This window comes from Coregonus clupeaformis, unplaced genomic scaffold, assembly GCF_020615455.1.
Source record: "Coregonus clupeaformis isolate EN_2021a unplaced genomic scaffold, ASM2061545v1 scaf0068, whole genome shotgun sequence".
Taxonomy (NCBI): Eukaryota; Metazoa; Chordata; class Actinopteri; order Salmoniformes; family Salmonidae; genus Coregonus; species Coregonus clupeaformis.
The window spans coordinates 411,163-426,598 of NW_025533523.1; the positions used below are offsets into that span (position 1 = coordinate 411,163).

The 15,436-nt window shown below is 42.2% G+C and overlaps 1 protein-coding gene across 1 annotated transcript in view; it reads right to left on the bottom strand.

Annotated features, from left to right (window-relative positions):
- Window positions 1-15,436, bottom strand: part of LOC121540339 (phospholipid phosphatase 2) — a 45,603-nt gene that overhangs the window by 4,323 nt on the left and 25,844 nt on the right. Inside the window, exons 2-4 of the mRNA XM_041849142.1 lie at window positions 3,418-3,569; window positions 2,970-3,232; window positions 2,669-2,726 (exon numbers count right to left, since the gene is read on the bottom strand). Of these exons, the coding sequence (XP_041705076.1) occupies window positions 2,669-2,726; window positions 2,970-3,232; window positions 3,418-3,569 (473 nt within the window). The remainder of the gene's footprint in view (window positions 1-2,668; window positions 2,727-2,969; window positions 3,233-3,417; window positions 3,570-15,436) is intronic.

Genomic DNA, 15,436 nt, shown 5'->3' on the forward strand with positions numbered 1-15,436 from the left:
AGTTATATGGTCAATCTCTCCTGGCTCAAAGTAGAGGAGTGATGGCCTGCATCACTACTTGTATTCTTGAGAGCTATTGATGTGTTGAAAGTACCAAACTGTCTGTTCAAACAGCTAGCTCAGACACCCATACATATCCCACAAGACATGACACCAGGGGTCTCTTCACAGTCCCTAAGTCCAAAAATAGACGCTGGGAAATGCACTGTACTACATAGAGCCATGACCACATAGAACTCTCTTCCATATCAGGTAACTCAAACTAGCAGTAAAATCAGATTTAAAAAAACAGATAAAACAACACCTCACGGCACAACATTGACTGTGAAGATACGGAAAAACACGGACTGAGAAGTCACGCACGTACACACACCAATATTGTAATATTGTATCGTTGTAATATTGTACATTTTATATTGTAGATGTGTAATGGTGGAGCAGTGTAAATTTGTATAGTGCACAATGTCTGTGTGATGTATCGTTTTATTTATGATGTAGACTATTGTTTTGTGGTGATGTAATTGTTTTATTTATTATGTAGATTGTTTTGTTGTAATGTCATTGTTTTATTTATGGAGTAGACTATTGTTTTGTTGTGATGTGTTGTTTTATTCCTGTTTGGACCCCAGGAAGAGTAACGGCTGCCTTGTCAGCAGCTAATGGGGATCCTAATAAATACTAAATAAATACTAAATACACAATGACAAGGGCCAGGGCAGTTGAACTGGATAACCAGAAACAGAACACTGGCCTAGCCTTCATCTCCGGTCTATGACAGTCCAGCAGGGCATTAGCCTCTGTGTCCAAAGTCAGTTGAACTTTTGACTTGCCCTTATATATACAGTGGGGAGAACAAGTATTTGATACACTGCCGATTTTGCAGGTTTTCCTACTTACAAAGCATGTAGAGGTCTGTAATTTTTATCATAGGTACACTTCAACTGTGAGAGACGGAATCTAAAACAAAAATCCAGAAAATCACATTGTATGATTTTTAAGTAATTAATTTGCATTTTATTGCATGACATAAGTATTTGATCACCTACCAACCAGTAAGAATTCCGGCTCTCACAGACCTGTTAGTTTTTCTTTAAAAGCCCTCCTGTTCTCCACTCATTTCCTGTATTAACTGCACCTGTTTGAACTCGTTACCTGTATAAAAGACACCTGTCCACACACTCAATCAAACAGACTCCAACCTCTCCACAATGGCCAAGACCAGAGAGCTGTGTAAGGACATCAGGGATAAAATTGTAGACCTGCACAAGGCTGGGATGGGCTACAGGACAATAGGCAAGCAGCTTGGTGAGAAGGCAACAACTGTTGGCGCAATTATTAGAAAATGGAAGAAGTTCAAGATGACGGTCAATCACCCTCGGTCTGGGGCTCCATGCAAGATCTCACCTGGTGGGGCATCAATGATCATGAGGAAGGTGAGGGATCAGCCCAGAACTACACGGCAGGACCTGATCAATGACCTGAAGAGAGCTGGGACCACAGTCTCAAAGAAAACCATTAGTAACACACTACGCCGTCATGGATTAAAATTCTGCAGCGCACGCAAGGTCCCCCTGCTCAAGCCAGCACATGTCCAGGCCCGTCTGAAGTTTGCCAATGACCATCTGGATGATCCAGAGGATGAATGGGAGAAGGTCATGTGGTCTGATGAGACAAAAATAGAGCTTTTTGGTCTAAACTCCACTCGCCGTGTTTGGGGGAAGTAGAAGGATGAGTACAACCCCAAGAACACCATCCCAACCGTGAAGCATGGAGGTGGAAACATCATTCTTTGGGGATGTTTTTCTGCAAAGGGGACAGGACAACTGCACCGTATTGAGGGGAGGATGGATGGGGACATGTATCGCGAGATCTTGGCCAACAACCTCCTTCCCTCAGTAAGAGCATTGAAGACGGGTCGTGGCTGGGTCTTCCAGCATGACAACAACCCGAAACACACAACCAGGGCAACTAAGGAGTGGCTCCGTAAGAAGCATCTCAAGGTCCTGGAGTGGCCTAGCCAGTCTCCAGACCTGAAACCAATTAAAAATTTTCGGAGGGAGCTGAAAGTCCATATTGCCCAGCGACAGCCCCGAAACCTGAAGGATCTGGAGAAGGCCTGTATGGAGGAGTGGGCCAAAATCCCTGCTGCAGTGTGTGCAAACCTGGTCAAGACCTACAGGAAACATATGATCTCTGTAATTGCAAACAAAGGTTTCTGTAACAAATATTAAGTTCTGCTTTTCTGATGTATCAAATACTTATGTCATGCAATAAAATGCAAATTAATTACTTAAAAATCATACAATGTGATTTTCTGGATTTTTGTTTTAGATTCCGTCTCTCACAGTTGAAGTGTACCTATGATAAAAATGACAGACCTCTACATGCTTTGTAAGTAGGAAAACCTGCAAAATCGGCAGTGTATCAAATACTTGTTCTCCCCACTGTATATATATATATATATATATATATATATATATATATATATATATATATGAGCACAATCCCTCTCGGTAAAGCCTGTTCTATTTTGCCTTTTCATATCTACCCCGATACTCCTAATTTAAATGGAGAGGCATTACATCAATGGATTCCATTTGAGAATGTTGAATATGACGGTGTTTGTAGTAAAATATTTGGGTCTGTTCCATGAGCCTTGTATACTCACTGCTAGAAACAGCATACAGTACATCCCAAAGGAGGAGTGGCCGGAGTAGAAGGACAACCTGGAAAATAGAGAAAGAATGTATGTTCTTAAAACCTGTTATGTCAACCTTTCATGGCTGTTTGGAGACTACAGTGGATCTATTCAGTGTGTTTCTACCAGAGCATTAAGCTGTGGTCACCAACCCTGGTCCTGGTGAGCAGCATTTTGTGCAAGCATTGGTTCCATTTCAGCACTAACCACTGGCATAGAGCAATGCACCCGTCAACAATATTCCCCTGATAGCCTCTACCTCAGTAACTACCTGGACTCAGTGACATCCTGAGGATTGCCGGTGCAGTTGATATCCAGCATGTAGCCTTTGCAGACCTTGGGGTTGCAGACGGCCATGAAGTTGGGCCGCGGGCGTCCGATGGTGAACTTAGCCAGGTCCGTCAGTGATTGGCTGACAGCTGCCCCAAACAGGAAGGTACCCAGCACCTTGTAGAGCGCCGCAACGTACCCGTTGAACTCGGATTTAGAGTGGATCCTCTTACTGTAGACCAGGTAAGCCTCTCCTGATGCTAGCTATGGGAAGAGAAAGAGAGAGGGGCTTGAATTACATCTAACCTTCCAGTATGACAGATAATATCTGGTTTGGTCCACTGGCTACAAAAATAAACACCTGTTTGTGACACTGGTCTGGGAATCAGTGGTCAGATGTTCTTTATCTCACCTAGGTGTCAGAGAGGAAAGTATAGGGAGGGACTCACGATGATGACGGTGCAGGAGATGGTGACTGCAGCCAGCAGGCCGTGGGTGATAGTGTCAGGTTTGACGGGGTACTTGATGTCCTCATCGTCACAGTACACACCCCTCTGGTAGGGCCGGAACACGATGGTCATTATGAGGAAGGGCAATGCCGCTATGAGAAGAAAGAACAGGCAGGCAACTTGTTAATTCACTCCAACTGGAAAAATGATGTCTGCAACAATTATATGGATATGATCCAATTGCTGACATCATTTCATTCTTCATTCGTTTTTATGTCCAGCACCTGAACTAGCAGGATGTGCATTATATTTTTTCCTTTATTAATTCACTTCAACAACCAGCATTGACTTTTCCTATAATAAAGGGTGATAAAGTACACCAGGAGCGATTGATGATAATGCTGTTGACTCAAGCTAACGTATATAAAGATTTAAGAGAGCATTCCATCAGTTAAATAACAGATATTTTACATTTCCAGAAACCCTGACATTACATCACTATTCAATCTGGGAGGTTAAATGTTTCTTCAAGGTTCTCTGATAAGTTTTTTTACCCGTCCTTTCTTGAAGACCTTGTTCAGTGGAACAATCCTATCCTGAAAATGTATCACATTCATGACCCAGAAAAGGCCAGCATACCGAAGCAGTGCACAGCACACATTCAAGTAGGTTGTGAAATGTCTTAGTAAAATCTGCAGAGTAAGGGATTGAAAAAACAAACACGTGGACTCAGATGAACACACCCCTCCCCAGTGCACCTCCTTAAAGACTGACTGATGTGGTGGTGTGCACAAACAAGCCCAAATATAGCCGCTCAAGGCTACAGAGTGGATGGAAAATGTACTTGAGACGTTCGGAAAACGTCTTTGAATCCACACACACGCTCAACCTGTCTGATGTGTGATGCAAAGCCACAAACACACCATGAGGAAGGCATTATGCGTTCGTTACTGCAGTTCCTGTTGATAAACTCAACCTAATGAATAATGCTCTTCTAGTGTGTGCTGCATCTACAAATTAAAACAGATGTGAAAAATACCTTATTGGTACAACTGCTAGGAGTGTGTTTTTTCTCATCTCCTACAAGCCTGGAGCACTTCCCAGCTAACAATTCTAGGGAGAGAGAAAGTGTTTGTAATGTTTCCCTGATGTTTGAGTGTCCAGTTTCCAGGAACATTCCATGTATGTTAGAAAAAACCTCCTGACAACCTATTTAGCATGTTTTGGGGTTAGAGTTAGGCGAACATTCCCTTAATGTCAAACCATGCCATGTTCTCAGAACATAAGATATGAATGTTCTAGACACGTTTCATGGAAAGGGTTAGGAGAATATTACATCAACGTCCCATCAAACTTACACAGAACATGATTGCCATGTTCTCAGAACAAAATATATTAATGTTCTAGACACGTTTCATGGGAACGTTGCAAGAACAGTCCTGTGTCCAATTTCCTAAGGTTAGGAGAATATTCCATCAAAGTCCCACCAAACTTACACAGAACATGATTGCCATATTCTTAGAACATAAGATATTAATGTTCTAGACACATTTCATGGGAACCTTACATGAACATTTCTGTGTATCAGTTCTAAAGAAACGTTCTCTCCACCCATTTTTTTTTTCTCATTACACAACATGCCTTGTTACTGTAGCGGAGCTAATCAAGGCCCTGACTGGTGAACTACTGATCCATTCACAGCTTTGTCTGTTGGCAAGGGACACACACACAGACAGCGCTTTTAAACACAGGGTGTTTCTCAATATGCATACTACCGTACTCCACACTCTCAGAATGCATTCTCAGAGGACATTCTTGTGAGGACGAGAGTGTGGAGAATGGATAAAACATTACATTTAAGAAGCACTCGCACTCCCCAAATGTATTACCTAACGCTGCACCTCCCCCTTCACTGAACCTTCTTCCAGCTGGGACAATGGCAACAATAGACTAAACAAGATATACACAAAGCAAACGTTTTACTTCAGAATTATCAGCTAGCTATACTGTTGAAGTTGGAAGTTTACATACACCTTAGCCACAATTCCTGACATTTAATCCTAGTAAAAATTCCCTCTTAGGTCAGTTTGGATCACCACTTTATTTTAAGAATGTGAAATGTCAGAATAATAGTAGAGAGAATGATTTATTTCAGCTTTTATTTCTTTCATCACATTCCCAGTGGGTCAGAAGTTTAAATATACTCAATTAGTATTTGGTAGCATTGCCTTTAAATTGTTTAACTTGGGTCGAACATTTCGGGTAGCCTTCCACAATCTTCCCACAATAAATTGGGTGAATTTTGGCCCATTCCTCCTGACAGAGCTGGTGTAACTGAGTCAGGTTTGTAGGCCTCCTTGCTCGCACACGCTTTTTCAGTTCTGCCCACAAATATTCTATAGGATTGAGGTCAGGGCTTTGTGATGGCCACTCCAATACCTTGACTTTGTTGTCCTTAAGCCATTTTGCCACAACTTTGGAAGTATGCTTGGGGTCATTGTCCATTTGGAAGACCCTTTTGCGACCAAGCTTTAACTTCCTGACTGATGTCTTGAGATGTTGCTTCAATATATCCACATCATTTTCCTTCCTCATGATGCCATCTATTTTGTGAAGTGCACCAGTCCCTCCTGCAGCAAAGCACCCCCATAGCATGATGCCGCTACCCCCGTGCTTCACGGTTGGGATGGTGTTCTTCGGCTTGCAAGTGTCCCCCTTTTTCCTCCAAACATAACGATGGTCATTATGGCCAAACAGTTCCATTTATGTTTCATCAGACCAGAGGACATTTCTCCAAAAAGTACGATCTTTGTCCCCATGTGCAGTTGCAAACCGCTTTTTTATGGCGGTTTTTGAGCAGTGGCTTCTTCCTTTCTAAGCGGCCTTTCAGGTTATGTCGATATAGGACTCGTTTTACTGTGGATATAGATACTTTTCTACCTGTTTCCTCCAGCATCTTCACAAGGTCCTTTGCTGTTGTTCTGGGATTGATTTGCACTTTTCGCACCAAAGTACGTTCATCTCTAGGAGACAGAACGCATCTCCTTCCTGAGCGGTATGACTTCTGCGTGGTCCCATGGTGTTTATACTTGCGTACTATTGTTTGTACAGATGAATGTGGTACCTTCAGGCGTTTGGAAATTGCTCCCAAGGATGAACCAGACTTGTGGCGGTCTACAATTTTATTTTCTGAGGTCTTGGCTGATTTCTTTTGATTTTCCCATGATGTCAAGCAAAGAGGCACTGAGTTAGAAGGTAGGCCTTGAAATTCATCCACAGGTACACCTCCAATTGACTCAAATGATGTCAATTAGCCTATCATAAGCTTCTAAAACCATGACATCATCTTCTGGAATTTTCCAAGCTGTTTAAAGGCACAGTCAACTTAGTGTATGTAAACTTCTGATACAGTGAATTATAAGTGAAATAATCTGTTTGTAAACAAATGTTGGAAAAATTACTTGTGTCATGCACAAAGGAGATGTCCTAACCGTCTTGCCAAAACCATAGTTTGTTAACAAGAAATTTGTGGAGTGGTTGAAAAACTAGTTTTAATGACTCCAACCTAAATGTATGTAAACTTCCGACTTCAACTGTATGTGAATTGTAATAATCTAGCTAGCCAGCTAGTTAAACAGGCAAAAATGACCTAAAACTAATGTTATGCAAGGTAGATTTAATTTTGTCATGGGTAGCTAGCCAGTTAGCACTATTGATTTACTATGGCCTTATCATTCACTGAATCTTCTTCCAGCCAGGACAACCAATGGCAATAGAGACAAAACAAGATATACACAAAGCAAACGTTTTACTTCATAACTATCAGCGAGCTACATGTGAATAGTAATAATGTAGCTAACCAGATAGTTTAAACAGGCAAAAATGACCCTCCGTGCTCCGTTTCACATACTTTCATTTGGAATCATACACCGACCCTCCAGTGCTCCAATTTGCGTGCTCGGAGCACGCAAATTGGAAAAAAAAACGGAAATATCACATTTACATAAGTATTCAGACCCTTTACTCAGTACTTTGTTGAAGCACTTTTGGCAGCGATTACAGCATCAAGTCTTCTTGGGTATGATGCTACAAGCTTGGCACACCTGTATTTGGGGAGTTTCTCCCATTCTTCTCTGTAGATCCTCTCAAGCTCTATCAGCTTGAATGGGGAGCGTTGCTGCACAGGTATTTTCATGTCTCTCCAGAGATGTTTGATCGGGTTCAAGTCCGGGCTCTGGCTGGGCCACTCAAGGACATTCAGACACTTGTCCCGAGCCACTCCTGCGTTGTCTTGGTTGTGTGCTTAGGGTGGTTGTCCTGTTGGAAGGTGAACCAAAACCATGGTGCTTGCCTACGGAGCTGTGAGGGGAACGGCACCTCCTTACTTTCAGGCTCTGATCCTACACCCAAACGAGGGCACTACATTCATCCATCTCTGGCCTGCTAGCCCCCCTACCTCTACGGAAGCACAGTTCCCGCTCAGCCTAGTCAAAGCTATTCGCTGCTCTGGCACCCCAATGGTGGAACAAGCTCCCCCACGACGCCAGAACAGCGGAGTTACTGACCACCTTCCGGAGACACTTGAAACCCTACCTCTTTAAGGAATACCTGGAATAGTATAACAGTAATCCTTCTACCCCCCACCCCCCCCTCCCCCATTTAAAAAATAAATAAATAAAAGGGGGGTGGTTGTCCCACTGGCTATCCTAAGATGAATGCACCAATTTGTAAGTCGCTCTGGATAAGAGCGTCTGCTAAATGACCTAAATGTAAATGTAATTCAGGCCAAAGAGTTCAATCTTGGTTTCATCAGACAAGAGAATCTTGTTTCTCATGGTCTGAGAGTCTTTTGGTCCTCTGTAGCTCAGCTGGTAGAGCACGGCGCTTGTAACGCCAGGGTAGTGGGTTCGATCCCCGGGACCACCCATTCACAAAAATGTATGCATTCATCACTGTAAGTCGCTTTGGATAAAAGCGTCTGCTAAATGGCATATTATTATTTTGGGCAAACTCAAAGCGGGCTGTCATGTGCCTTTTACTGAGGAGTGGCTTCCGTCTGGCCACTCTACCATAAAGGCCTGATTGGTGGAGTGCTGCAGAGATGGTTGTCCTTCTGGAAGGTTCTCCCATCTCCACAGAGGAACTCTGGAGCTCTGTCAAAGTGACCATCGGGTTCTTGGTCACCTCCCTGACAAAGGCCCTTCTCCCCCGATTGCTCAGTTTGGCTGGGCGGCCAACTCTAGGAAGTGTTTTGGTGGTTCCAAACATCTTCTATTTAAGAATGATAGAGGCCACTGTGTTCTTGGGGACCTTCAATGCTGCAGAAGTTTTTTGGTACCCTTTCCCAGATCTGTCCCTCGACACAATCCATGGCTTGGTTTTTGCTCTGACTTGCACTGTCAACTGTGGGACCTTATATAGACAGGTGTGTGCCTTTCCAAATAATTTCCAATCAATTGAATTTACCACAGATCTCAAGGATGATCAATGGAAACAGGATGCACCTGAGCTCAATTTCTAGTCTCATAACGAAGGGTCTGAATACTTATGTAAATAAGGTATCTGGTTATTATTTTTAATACATTATCAAAAATGTCTAAAAACCTGTTTTCGCTTTGTCATTATGGGGTATTGTGTGTAGATTGCTGAGGATTTATTATTTTTTTAATCCATTTTAGAATAAGGCTGTAACGTAACAAAATGTGGAAAAAGTCAACAGGTCTGAATACTTTCCGAAGGCACTGTACATGTTCATGTATACAGTAATTATTATTCAGCATTTCCTTACCTTGGATTTGAACTCACAACCTCTTGGTTCTTGGCATTCTGATAATTCTGCTACGCCACCTGGTCTGTGTCAGTTAATATGACTATTCGCTCAACATTTATTTGATTGACTTATTTCAGCAATTTAATGGCTTTCTGTATAGTGGTGTAATGTTGGTGGGGCATTTTACAGTTTTAATGTTACTCCTGAACCACTACGATCAATAAGTTCATTTTTCTTGAATGTACTTTTAACAGAGCTGAGATTTACTTCAAGGTGATGCTAAGCTATATACTGATAATTTATGAGAGGTAGTGGAAATGTGGTCATATTTTTGCTCAAGGGGTAATCCTACAGATTCCCATCTTTCAATGAGAAACTAATTTAAATTAGACCAGTTAGAGGTGGTGTAAATGTTGCCAAATAATGACATTAACATATATTGCTAAGAATGTGAGAGTAGTGTGACTCCCCTAGCAGGTCTCGAACCCAGGCCACCAAACGTGTCTAAAACATTAATATTGAATATTCTGAGAACATGGTAACCACCTTCTGGGTAAGTTCTGTTTGACATTAAGGGAATGGTCTCTTGGAAACTGTTCTTGCACATCACTGGAACATTCCTATGAAAACGTTAGTTAATGACCTAATGAGACTGTTAAGGGAACGTTCTCTAAAGTTGTGGGAACGTTTGTTGTTATCTGGGTTGTGTGTAATAAAACCAGGAGTGGAACAGAGACCTAATGCCTCGATCAAACCAACAGCATCATTGCGTTTTGGTACACCAGAAGTACATTGATTTCCAATGGAACGCTGCGTTTGCCTTGCAGCACTGCGTTGCAGAGGCAGTTGTAGTGCGTTTTGTGTGGTGCATACGTTGGGTTTATGGAATGTATGCATCAAATTGTATGCGTAGACAGCTTGACAGAAATGGTAGCACAAGGTGAATGTTTAACTTTCGTTGAACACATATCAGAAACACTCCACTCAGCTCCCTACCCAGCATGGCAGACAGCCTTGGGTGTATGGAAATGCCATGAGGGTGTATGGAAATGCCATGAGGGTGTATGGAAATGCCATGAGGGTGCATACTAAATGAAAGAAAAACTGTTGTGAAAAAATACTACATACAGTACACTGAAAAAGGTTCCAGGCAGTGACAGATCGAGAACCAGGTGAATGATGACACATTTAGAAGCTATCTAATGAAAGTAATGATGTTGGATCATAGTGGTAGTAAAGGTGAAGCTCTAATGGGAATGGGTTCTCTGAAGACATATGTCTAACTGATTGGTGTACAACTCCAGTCTTTAAGCACTGCAGTCCTTTTAATTTGTCCTTGGCAGACTGGCATTCATTGATTGGCTAGCCACTAGGGGAGTCAACACACTTGCACCTCAATGAATGTTCTGGACAAACTAGTATTCATAGTAAATATCATGAAGAAAACACAAGGCCAGATAGCAACATCCTTGTTTGTTTACTGTAAACTAGACGGTGATGACATATACATTTACATGGATAAGGAATAGCCTAAGCTTGAAGAAGAACAGGATATTTATATCAGATCTAACTCGTATCACATGGACAGAGTCAACACATCTCATTTCATCCTCTATTCTTAAAAAACAATATATAAAAATAAAATTCCCCTGGAACAGCACCATCTAGTTGTCAGAACATGGTAAATTCAGGATATAGGATGGGACATAAACCTAACAATTTCAATGACTAATCTCTCTGAACAGGGGAAAAAAATATCACAAAATTCACTGAGAATACATTACATAGGATAAAGAAACAATACTCCAAGCCGCAGCTCCATACTACTTGTCATACATAGAGAACTGATAAGATATACTAATTGTTGGGGTGGGATTGGCGTGGGGGGTGGGGGGGTCCGTGAATGGCTTTTGACAATTTCTTTGTATTCCTCATGTCTAACTTCATTGTTCGAAAAAAAAGTTTGGTCCAAATCAGATGTTAGGTACTATATTTATTGAATATTATATGAATCCTATAAATTAAAGTGGGTGTAATCAATTAGCTTAATTTCTCAGAGATCAAATTATATCTCAACAAAATAATGTTGCAGGAATGCTAATCTTATCTGCTTACAACAGAAACAACTTCAGAACAATCTGAGATGATGGGTGTCGAAATCCTCTTTCTTGTGCTTTTTGAGATGGAACGACCCTATATGATAAAGACAGATGAGTGTACAGTCGTGGTCAAAAGTTTTGAGAATGACACAAGTATTTGTCTTCACAAAGTTCGCTGCTTCAGTGTTATGAGATATTTTTGGCAGATGTTACTATGGTATACTGAAGTATAATTGCAAGCATTCCATAAGTGTCAAAGGCCTTTATTGACAATTACATTAAGTTTATGCAAAGAATCAATATTTGCAGTGTTGACCCTTCTTTTTCAAGACCTCTGCAATCCGCCCTGGCATCCTGTCAATTAACTTCTGGGCCACATCCTGACTGATGGCAGCCCATTCTTGCATAATCAATGCTTGGAGTTTGTCAGAATTTGTGGGTTTTTGTTTGTCCACCCGCCTCTTGAGGATCGACCACAAGTTCTCAATGGGATTAAGGTCTGGGGAGTTTCCTGGCCATGGACCCAAAATGTTGATGTTTTGTTCCCTGAGCCACTTAGTTATCACTTTTGCCGTATGGCAAGGTGCTCCATCATGCTGGAAAAGGCATTGGTCGTCACCAAACTGTTCTTCGATGGTTGGGAGAAGTTGTTCTCGGAGGATGTGTTGGTACCATTCTTTATTCATGGCTGTGTTCTTAGGCAAAATTGTGAGTGAGCCCACTCCCTTGGCTGAGAAGCAACCCCACACATGAATGGTTTCAGGATGCTTTACTGTTGGCATGACACAGGACTGATGGTAGCGCTCACCTTGTCTTCTCCGGACAAGGTGTTTTCCGGATGCCCCAAACAATCGGAACGGGGATTCATCAGAGAAAATGACTTTACTCCAGTCCTCAGCAGTCCAATCCCTGTACCTTTTGCAGAATATCAGTCTATCCCTGATGTTTTTCCTGGAGAGAAGTGGCTTCTTTGCTGCCCTTCTTGACACCAGGCCATCCTCCAAAAGTCTTCGCCTCACTGTACGTGCAGATGCACTCACACCTGCCTGCTGCCATTCCTGAGCAAGCTCTGCACTGGTGGTGCCCCGATCCCGCAGCTGAATCAACTTTAGGAGACGGTCCTGGCGCTTGCTGGACTTTCTTGGGCGCCCTGACGCCTTCTTCACAACAATTGAACCTCTCTTCTTGAAGTTCTTGATGATCCGATAAATGGTTGATTTAGGTGCAATCTTACTAGCAGCAATATCCTTGCCTGTGAAGCCCTTTTTGTGCAAAGCAATGATGACGGCACGTGTTTCCTTGCAGGTAACCATGGTTAACAGAGGAAGAACAATGATTTCAAGCACCACCCTCCTTTTAAAGATTCCAGTCTGTTATTCTAACTCAATCAGCATGACAGAGTGATCTCCAGCCTTGTCCTCGTCAAAACTCTCACCTGTGTTAACGAGAGAATCACTGACATGATGGCAGCTGGTCCTTTTGTGGCAGGGCTGAAATGCAGTGGAAAAGTTTTTTTTGGGATTAAGTTCATTTTCATGGCAAAGAGGGATTTTGCAATTAATTGCAATTCATCTGATCACTCTTCATGACATTCTGGAGTATATGCAAATTGCCATCATCAAAACTGAGGCAGCAGACTTTGTGAAAATTAGTATTTTGACCACGACTGTAGTGTCATACAGTCTAACCTTGCTGCTAGGTTTCAGACACGACAAAAGGCACAATGAGACAAACATTGGAGAGAAAAACCTAAACTGGAGATAGCATCTGAGATTCACACAAGCTATATCTACAAAAAGGGTCCATTGCATTGCTAGCCTTCTGATATTAGTTCAAGAGGATATGATGTTTATTACATTTAATGTAAATGCAAGCACCCAACATTATATCAACAGAGATCAGACGGCGTCACCACCAAACAGGTGGCACTTAATCGTCAGATATTTAATATGGGAACCAAGTCGCAACCCTTCATTCTCAACCGGCACCAATCATTATCCCTCTGTACTCTGCTCTGTGTTTGTCAACACCAGCAGCTGTCGCTCACCTGCCCGCTGCTCCATGTTTCTCTCAGCACAGGGCTGTTGGGGTAGTGTTTACACAGTGGTAGAAGGCTTTGTGAGGGAATAGAACCCTAAAATAAAATCCTTAGTGGCCCCAGGCCCTCGGCACCTCCATCCTTTCTGGTGGTGCCACAAGACAATGTGGCCATCCATAACATCCTGAGGGGATGCATGGACATTGTGGAAACAGTGTGATGTGGCTTTTGATTGGCAATTAATTGGTCCTACATCCTGCCTCCAGCTAGCACAGACAAAGTCAGTCAGAATCACACCAAGAATGTCAAGGAACGGCTTCCTTTTCCTCGTCCAAGTCCACACATGACTGGAAGTGAATCACAGAAAGAGCGGAGGAGAGGAGGTTTGTGTTTCTTGGTGATTGTGACTAGTCATTCATCCCACTCCCACAGATCCAGTGTCCACGATAACATGTATTTGGTTTCTGGAAGAATACTTTGCCATTGTTTTGTTCCAAACATCTGAGCTGAGTGTAACTTAATCAGGACAGGCTGATGATCTATGAAGGACATTCACTCTATCACCACTTCACTTCTGAGTTAATCATACATCACTGAACGTTTATCTACAACATACAGTATTTTCTCAAAGCTAACTTCCAGACTCTTGATCTTTCATAATATAACTTGCTTGGGATTAGCGCCAGCTGTCAAATCCTCTGTAATGTATTCAGAAAAACAATATTTACCAGGAATATACATGGCCATACATTTCTAATAAAAACAAACTTGTCTTGAGGGCTACTGTGTGCATGCTGTCGTTACTGTACAGCTGGAAACGTTTTAGACAGTATGACATGAAATCTGTCTCCACACACACAGCTATTCAATACAAAATCCTATTTGGTAGGTATGTTAACATTTTGCAGGCGATTGAAAACAGAATGGAAATGCTGGCAAACTCAAGGCTTATTGAAGCCTGTATCTGGTTTGCGTAGCCCATATGAGTGAACTTTGAATGCATACACAAGGATTGTGAGTCTGAGCGCTGGTCTGGCCCTCTGGATAAAATCTAGGACATTTCTATTTTCTTTAATACAGCATGGTGAAAGGCCATTTTAAATGGCCAGTTTGTGCTTGATGCTGTATAACAAATACACTGCAGCAATTGCAATGCTTTCAACACCATTGTTCAGAAGGGTCAGGAGCAATAGTAATGGATAAGTGGGAAAAATAAGGTTCACATTTTGAAAGAAAAGTGGCTGAATAATCAGACTTCTGAATATTAGTTCCTGTAAACTGAAAAGACAGAAAACTGAGAAAAATATCACTACAACATAAGTAACAAGACAGCGCAGGAGTGGAGAGAATCAGTGTCGAATCTGAGATCACCTCTCCTTCAATGTGAGCAAGACAAAGGAGCTGATAGTGGACTACAGGAAAAGGCGGGCCGAACAGGCCCCCATTAACATCGACGGGGCTGTTGTGGAGCAGGTCGAGAGTTTCAAGTTCCTTGGTGTCCACATCACCAACAAACTATCATGGTCCAAACACACCAAGACAGTCGTGAAGAGGGCACGACAACACCTTTTCCCCCTCAGGAGATTGAAAAGATTTGGCATGGGTCCCCAGATCCTCAAAAAGGTTCTACAGCTGCACCATCGAGAGAATCCTGACCGGTTGAATCACCGCCTGGTATGGCAACTGCTCAGGAATCTGACCGTAAGGCGCTACAGAGGGTAGTGCGTACAGCCCAGTACATCACTGGGGCCAAGCTTCCTACCATCCAGGACCTACAGTGGGGAGAACAAGTATTTGATACACTGCCGATTTTGCAGGTTTTCCTACTTACAAAGCATGTAGAGGTCTGTAATTGTTTTATCATAGGTACACTTCAACTATGAGAGACGGAATCTAAAACAAAAATCCAGAAAATCACATTGTATGATTTTTAAGTAATTCATTTGCATTTTATTGCATGACATAAGTATTTGGTACATCAGAAAAGCAGAACTTAATATTTGGTACAGAAACCTTTGTTTGCAATTACAGAGATCATAAGTTTCCTGTAGGTCTTGACCAGGTTTGCACACACTGCAGCAGGGATTTTGGCCCACTCCTCCATATAGACCT